The 8,349-nt window shown below is 54.0% G+C and overlaps 1 protein-coding gene across 1 annotated transcript; it reads right to left on the bottom strand.

Moving 5' to 3' along the window:
* Positions 1 to 2,053: 2,053 nt before the first annotated feature.
* Positions 2,054 to 8,265, bottom strand: LOC124030572 (methyl-CpG-binding domain protein 5-like; the record flags this gene model as incomplete). The annotated part of the gene is made up of 5 exons (XM_046341852.1): positions 7,924 to 8,265; positions 7,012 to 7,679; positions 6,356 to 6,944; positions 4,874 to 4,947; positions 2,054 to 2,164 (listed from the first exon to the last, which is right to left on the bottom strand). Coding segments are annotated over exons 1-5 (1,550 nt in total), but the record flags the coding sequence as incomplete, so codon positions are not given.
* Between the last annotated feature and the right edge of the window lie 84 nt (positions 8,266 to 8,349).

Here is an 8,349-nt window from a genome sequence, read left to right as displayed (position 1 = left end):
AGAGGGAGAGAGAGGGGGGAGAGGGAGAGAGAAGGGGGAGAGGGAGACAGGAGGGGCAATTGGAGAGAGAATGAGGGGAGAAGTAGAGGGGCAGAGGGAGAGAGGTAGAGGGGGCAGAGGGAGAGAGGTAGAGGGGCAGAGGGAGAGAGGTAGAGGTAGAGGGGCAGAGGGAGAGAGGCAGAGGGGCAGAGGGAGAGAGGTAGAGGGGCAGAGGGAGAGAGGTAGAGAGGTAGAGGGGCAGAGGGAGAGAGGTAGAGGGGCAGAGGGAGAGAGGTAGAGGGGCAGAGGGAGAGAGGTAGAGGGGCAGGGAGGGAGAGAGGGAGAGGGGCAGAGGGAGAGAGGTAGAGAGGAGGCAGAGGGAGAGAGGTAGAGGGGCAGAGGGAGACAGGTAGAGGGGCAGAGGGAGAGCAGAGTAGAGGGAGGCAGAGTGAGAGGAGGCAGAGGGAGACAGGTAGAGGAGACAGAGATAGAGGGCAGAGGGAGAGAGGGGGAGAGGGAGACAAGGAGGGGCAATTGGAGAGAGAATGAGGGGGAGGTAGAGGGGCAGAGGGAGAGAAGGAGGGAGAGGTAGAGGGGCAGAGGGAGAGGGGCAGAGGGGGCAGAGGGAGAGAGGCAGAGGGGTAGAGGGAGAGAGGTAGAGGGCAGAGGGGAGAGAGGTAGAGGGGCAGAGGAGAGGGTAGAGGGGCAGAGGGAGAGAGGTAGAGGGGCAGAGGGAGAGAGGTAGAGGGGCAGAGGGAGAGAGTGGGGGCAGAGGAGACAGGTAGAGGGGCAGAGGGAGACAGGTAGAGGGGGCAGAGGGAGACAGGTAGAGGGGCAGAGGGAGACAGGTAGAGGGGCAGAGGAGAGAGGTAGAGGGGAGAGGAGAGGTGCAGAGATAGAGGGGCAGAGGGAGACAGGAGGGGGGAGAGGGAGACAGGAGGGGCAATTGGAGAGAGAATGAGGGAGAGGAGAGGGGCAGAGGGAGAGAAGGAGGGGAGAGGTAGAGGAGAGGAGAGGGGCAGAGGGGCAGAGGGAGGGGCAGAGGGGCAGAGGGAGAGGGGCAGAGGGGCAGAGGGAGAGAGGTAGGGCAGAGGGAGAGAGGTAGAGGGCAGAGGAGAGAAGGTAGAGGGAGCAGAGGGAGAGAGGTGGGGGCAGAGGAGAGAGGTAGAGGGGCAGAGGGAGAGAAGGGGGCAGAGGAGGTAGATGGGCAGAGGGAGGGAGAGGTAGAGGGCAGAGGAGAAGGAGTAGAGAGACAGAGGGAGAGGGAGTAGAGGGGGCAGAGGGAGAGAGGAGTGGGGGCAAGAGGTGGGGGGCAGAGGGAGAGAGGTGGGGAGACGGGGGAGAGAGGTAAGAGGGGCAGAGGGAGAGAGGTAGAGCAGAGGGAGGAGTGGGAGGGCAGAGGAGAGGGACAGGAGGAGAGGTGGGGGGCAGAGGGAGAGAGGTGGGGGGGCAGAGGGAGAAATTAGAGAGACGGGAGGAAGAGAGAGGAGAGACGGGGGAGGGAGAGAAAGGAGGGCAGAGGAGAGAGAAAGGAGAGACAGAGGAGAGAAGAAGGAAGGGCAGAGGAGAGAAGAGAAGGAGGGCAGAGGGAGAGAAGGAGGGCAGAGGAGAGAGGAAGGAGAGACAGAGGAGAGAGAAGAGAAAAGGAGGAGCAGAGGGAGAAGAGAAGGAGGGCAGAGGGAGAGAAGAGAGAGAAGGACAGAGGGAGAGAGAAGGGCAGAGGGAGAGAAGGAGGGCAGAGGGAGAGAGAAGGAGGGCAGAGGGAGAGAGAAGGAGGGACAGAGGGAGAGAGAAGGAGGGCAGAGGGAGAAGAAGGAGGGCAGAGAAGGAGGGCAGAGGGAGAGAGGGAGAGAAGGAGGGGCAGAGGGAGAGAGAAGGAGGGGCAGAGGGAGAAGAGAAGGGAGGCAGAGGGAGAAGAGGAGGGCAGAGGGAGAGAGAAGGAGGGCAGGGGAGAGAGAAAGGAAGGAGGGCAGAGGGAGAGAGAAGGAGGGCAGAGGGAGAGAGAAGGAGGGTAGAGGGAGAGAGAATGAGGGTAGAGGGAGAGAGAAGGAGGGGAGGGAGACAGAGGAGAGGCCATCTGGGAGAGCATGGTGTTACTAGTATACTCACAGTCCCTGACATCTTGTCTAGCTCACTCATGGCCTCATGTATAGCAGCTTCTAAATGATTATTCAACTTCCCAGCTCTGTTGGGAACAATGAAAACAAAATCATATTTCAGAAACATCAATCAGTCCACATCTAAACACTCAGCATTTTATTTTTCGCTTTGGACAAAAACATGAATAGATTTGTTCAACTCTGCCTCCTGCTACGCAGGGAGAAAGTATGCAATTATAACATGAGCTGTAAGCAATGACACTGACTGTGGTCCAGGTACATTTTTACAGAACATTGAGGGAGAAGAGCTAAGGTAAGCGCTGTGTGTGTGTGTGTGTGTGTGTGTGTGTGTGTGTGTGTGTGTGTGTGTGTGTGTGTGTGTGTGTGTGTGTGTGTGTGTGTGTGTGTGAACAGGTGCAGTGGAGGAGGTTTTTCATCATCAGGGGGTAATGACTAGCCAGCCAGGGCATCATCCAAGGGTAATGACTAGCCAGCCAGGGCATCATCAAGGGTAATGACTAGCTAGCCAGGGCATCATCAGGGGTAATGACTAGCCAGCCAGGGCATCATCAGGGGTAATGACTAGCCAGCCAGGGCATCATCAGGGGGTAATGACTAGCCAGCCAGGGCATCATCAGGGGTAATGACTAGCCAGCCAGGGCATCATCAGGGGTAATGACTAGCCAGCCAGGGCATCATCAGGGGTAATGACTAGCCAGCCAGGGCATCATCAGGGTAATGACTAGCCAGCCAGGGCATCATCAGGGGTAATGACTAGCCAGCCAGGGCATCATCAGGGGTAATGACTAGCCAGCCAGGGCATCATCAGGGGTAATGACTAGCCAGCCAGGGCATCATCAGGGGTAATGACTAGCCAGCCAGGGCATCATCAGGGGGTAATGACTAGCCAGCCAGGGCATCATCAGGGGTAATGACTAGCCAGCCAGGGTATCATCAGGGTAATGACTAATAGCCAGGGCATCATCAGGGGGTAATGACTAGCCAGCCAGGGCATCATCAGGGGTAATGACTAGCCAGCCAGGGCATCATCAGGGGTAATGACTAGCCAGCCAGGGCATCATCAGGGGGTAATGACTAGCCAGCCAGGGCATCATCAGGGGGTAATGACTAGCCAGCCAGGGCATCATCAGGGGGTAATGACTAGAGAGCCAGGGCATCATCAGGGGTAATGACTAGCCAGCCAGGGCATCATCAGGGGTAATGACTAGCCAGCCAGGGCATCATCAGGGGTAATGACTAGCCAGCCAGGGCATCATCAGGGAAGCAGCATTCCCAAAAACACCCTATTCAGTGCATTACTTTTGACCAGGGCTCAGAGTGGGACAGAGAGTACAGACAGGTGATTCAGTAGTCAGTGGTATTAACCTCTCCTCAACACAGAGCAGCCAGCCAGGATGGAACTAACCAGCCAGCCAGGATGGAACTAACCAGCCAGCCAGGATGGAACTAACCAGCCAGCCAGGATGGAACTAACCAGCCAGCCAGGATGGAACTAACCAGCCAGGATGGAACTAACCAGCCAGCCAGGATGGAACTAACCAGCCAGCCAGGATGGAACTAACCAGCCAGCCAGGATGGAACTAACCAGCCAGCCAGGATGGAACTAGCCAGCCAGCCAGGATGGAACTAACCAGCCAGCCAGGATGGAACTAACCAGCCAGCCAGGATGGAACTAACCAGCCAGCCAGGATGGAACTAACCAGCCAGCCAGGATGGAACTAACCAGCCAGCCAGGATGGAACTAGCCAGCCAGCCAGGATGGAACTAACCAGCCAGGATGGAACTAACCAGCCAGGATGGAACTAACCAGCCATGATGGAACTAACCAGCCAGGATAAAACTAACCAGCCAGGATGGAACTAACCAGCCAGGATGGAACTAACCAGCCAGGATGGAACTAACCAGCCAGGATAAAACTAACCAGCCAGGATAAAACTAACCAGCCAGGATAAAACTAACCAGCCAGGATAAAACTAACCAGCCAGGATGGAACTAACCAGCCAGGATGGAACTAACCAGCCAGGATGGAACTAACCAGCCAGGATAAAACTAACCAGCCAGGATAAAACTAACCAGGATGGAACTAACCAGCCAGGATGGAACTAACCAGCCAGGATAAAACTAACCAGCCAGGATAAAACTAACCAGCCAGGATGGAACTAACCAGCCAGGATGGAACTAACCAGCCAGGATGGAACTAACCAGCCAGGATAAAACTAACCAGCCAGGATAAAACTAACCAGCCAGGATAAAACTAACCAGCCAGGATGGAACTAACCAGCCAGGATGGAACTAACCAGCCAGGATGGAACTAACCAGCCAGGATAAAACTAACCAGCCAGGATAAAACTAACCAGCCAGGATAAAACTAACCAGGATGGAACTAACCAGCCAGGATAAAACTAACCAGCCAGGATAAAACTAACCAGCCAGGATAAAACTAACCAGCCAGGATGGAACTAACCAGCCAGGATGGAACTAACCAGCCAGGATGGAACTAACCAGCCAGGATGGAACTAACCAGCCAGGATGGAACTAACCAGCCAGGATGGAACTAACCAGCCAGGATGGAACTAACCAGCCAGGATGGAACTAACCAGCCAGGATGGAACTAACCTGGCCCATCAACATTCTAGAATGAATTCCACTCTTAAAATAGAGCAAATAAAACACATCTGTTCATCTTTTTAAAACACAGGAGAAACTGGTTCCACATACACACTGATATAAATCACCACAACATGTCCCAGCCATCCTACAGCAATAGAACTTACTTTCTGTTCCTCTTGGTCACTCTGTCAAGGGCCTCTAGGTCATGGGTCAGTGTTTTCAGCTTCTCCGTCTCCACCTGGGGTAATAACAGATGTCAGACAGTGTTTTCAGCTTCTCCGTCTCCACCTGGGGGTAATAACAGATGTCAGACAGTGTTTTCAGCTTCTCCGTCTCCACCTGGGGGTAATAACAGATGTCAGACAGTGTTTTCAGCTTCTCCGTCTCCACCTGGGGTAATAACAGATGTCAGACAGTGTTTTCAGCTTCTCCGTCTCCACCTGGGGGTAATAACAGATGTCAGACAGTGTTTTCAGCTTCTCCGTCTCCACCTGGGGTAATAACAGATGTCAGACAGTGTTTTCAGCTTCTCCGTCTCCACCTGGGGTAATAACAGATGTCAGACAGTGTTTTCAGCTTCTCCGTCTCCACCTGGGGTAATAACAGATGTCAGACAGTGTTTTCAGCTTCTCCGTCTCCACCTGGGGGTAACAGATGTCAGACAGTGTTTTCAGCTTCTCCGTCTCCACCTGGGGTAATAACAGATGTCAGACAGTGTTTTCAGCTTCTCCGTCTCCACCTGGGGTAATAACAGATGTCAGACAGTGTGTTCAGCTTCTCCGTCTCCACCTGGGGGTAATAACAGATGTCAGACAGTGTTTTCAGCTTCTCCGTCTCCACCTGGGGTAATAACAGATGTCAGACAGTGTTTTCAGCTTCTCCGTCTCCACCTGGGGTAATAACAGATGTCAGACAGTGTTTTCAGCTTCTCCGTCTCCACCTGGGGGTAATAACAGATGTCAGACAGTGTTTTCAGCTTCTCCGTCTCCACCTGGGGGTAATAACAGATGTCAGACAGTGTTTTCAGCTTCTCCGTCTCCACCTGGGGGTAATAACAGATGTCAGACAGTGTTTTCAGCTTCTCCGTCTCCACCTGGGGGTAATAACAGATGTCAGACAGTGTTTTCAGCTTCTCCGTCTCCACCTGGGGTAATAACAGATGTCAGACAGTGTTTTCAGCTTCTCCGTCTCCACCTGGGGGTAATAACAGATGTCACAGTGTTTTCAGCTTCTCCGTCTCCACCTGGGGGTAATAACAGATGTCACAGTGTTTTCAGCTTCTCCGTCTCCACCTGGGGTAATAACAGATGTCAGACAGTGTTTTCAGCTTCTCCGTCTCCACCTGGGGGTAATAACAGATGTCACAGTGTTTTCAGCTTCTCCGTCTCCACCTGGGGGTAATAACAGATGTCAGACAGTGTTTTCAGCTTCTCCGTCTCCACCCGGGGGTAATAACAGATGTCAGACATTATGTTGGGTCTAAGAATAGGACCAAAAGCCTGACTAGGTCCCATCAACATGACCATCAGTAGCAGAAGTAGTGATCGCAGACAGTTACTTTCATCTAAAAAGGTACAAAAGTAAAGTCAATAGTGAAAGAAAACTAGATTTGTGGGTGTGTATTTCTGTCTCCGAAGACATCTCACCTTGCTGTCCTCTCTGAGCTGCAGGCTGCCATGGTGATGGTTGTGCCCCGCCTCCTCCCCTGACAGTTTACCAGGCCAGGATGGGAACCCTTTAAAGCCCTGTCCCCAGACCAGATCCCCCATGTTAAACGTCCTGGGTCTATAGTGGAGCATCTCTGACGATGGGCTGTCTGGTTGCCTCAGGTCCTCCTCACTGCTCAGGGACTTGGTGTCAGATGGGCTGAAGTGCCCGTTGTAGTGGCCCACGTACTCTTTAACCAACGGACCCTCCAGGCTGGTGGAGGAGCTGGGAGACTGGTCGTCCCCGGTTAGGTCTCCCTGTCTGGGGGGGCCGAGGGGGTCAGACACACCGTACCCCCGTAGAGAGAACTGGACCTGGGGGGGTCCGACGCCACCTCCGTTCATATGGGCGCATCTCTCCACAGTCTGATCCAACCTCTCTTTGTAGTTAACGATGTTCACGGCCGTCCGGTTGCAGTTGTTGAAGCGGTTGAATCCATCCTCCAGGAAGGCCTTGTCTGAGGGGACGGGGAGAGAGTGGTGGTGACCTTCGTGGGGGGAGCTGTCGGCTGGACAGGGGGTGCAGGAGCTAGACTCCCAGGTCTCTCCATACAGGGGCTGCTGCGGACATGAGTGGAGCACTCTAGGGAACTCACCGCCCCCATGCCGTGTGACCTCTGTCCAGACTTCCAGGGTACCCAGTCTCGCCTTCCCACTGCCCCCTAGGGGTGCCATGGCCTGGGGATCTGAAGTAGTCCTGGTGGGGGGCCTCTGGAAGTGCTCCCTGACCCTCGGGGATGCTAACAGTACTCTTCCCCTGACCAGAGTGCTTCCGGGGCCGTCCTGCTCTGACCTGCCTGGGTCTGGGCTGTTGGCTCAGGGTCGGTGTCTGCTCCCCCTCCTGGTGCGCCACCCGGTGGCCACTATGGCTGACTGCAGCATGGCTGTGAGGGAGGTTGTGGTTGATGCTGACCGGCTCCCCTACGGAGTTAGTGAAGGCAGTCATGGTGCTGAGAGTGGGTACCGGGCTGGACTGGGTAGTGCCACTAACAGTGGTGGTGATGACTACATGCATTCCTTTACTGGCAGCATCCACCACAGCCCTGTAGATGGCGTCTACAGACTCCACCCCTCCGTTGGGTAGCCTATCAGAGCCGTGCATCCCTGGGGGAAGCCCCTCTCCCGGAGTCTGTTGCATCTCCTGTTGGCTGACACCAAACTGGGTGTGTGACAGCATCCCCTGAGACTCAGGAAGTGATGTCATACCAGACTGAGAGATCATCTGTGAGTGAGGGACTGAAATGCTGTTGTCTGACAAACACCCCTGAAACAACACAGATGTAAAGTTCATTGAGAGAGAAGGACAACGTGTCATTATCACTCCTAGCATGTCAGAGAATCCACAACTATTTGGGTCTTTTGAGGAGGACGGAATGTATCATGTAGATCGTCCACCCGTAGTGAAGAGTGAATCAGATAATCTTGTCATCTCTATTCATTCTATTGCTCTCTGCAACGCTCAGAGCGTTTCACGTCACTGAAAACACCCTTCAAACAGACAGACTAACCTGGAAGTTCTGGAACAGGCAGGCCATAGGGTGGGCGTTGGAGGAGTTGTTGTTTTCAGGGAAGCCAGGTTGCTGTGAGCCCTGGTAGCCAGGAGGGAGACCCTGCATGGCCCGCTGAATGCCCTGATGAAGCTGCTGCTGCTGGGCATGACGCTGCTGGAACACCTGGGTACCACCGCCACTGCTGGAGCTGTTGATGACGTGGGGCTGGAGGCTGGTTATGCTGCAGTTTACGAGGTTAGATGGGTCTCCTGTTGGGGTGGAAGAATAATACTGTTCATTGTTATTTGCAAATCAGGGAAATTCCACAACTTAACTGCCTGGAGAAGACAGGTCAGAGGGGTAAACTCAATTCTGAGCCAAATGATGGAAGAAGAGTCGGAAGATGGAAATTATTGTAATTGAAGGAATAAACTGGTGAACACG

This window comes from Oncorhynchus gorbuscha, unplaced genomic scaffold (genome assembly GCF_021184085.1).
Source record: "Oncorhynchus gorbuscha isolate QuinsamMale2020 ecotype Even-year unplaced genomic scaffold, OgorEven_v1.0 Un_scaffold_12675, whole genome shotgun sequence".
Classification (NCBI taxonomy): Eukaryota; Metazoa; Chordata; class Actinopteri; order Salmoniformes; family Salmonidae; genus Oncorhynchus; species Oncorhynchus gorbuscha.
Note: the sequence above shows the minus strand (reverse complement) of the source record. Positions and strands in the feature narration are given on the sequence as shown.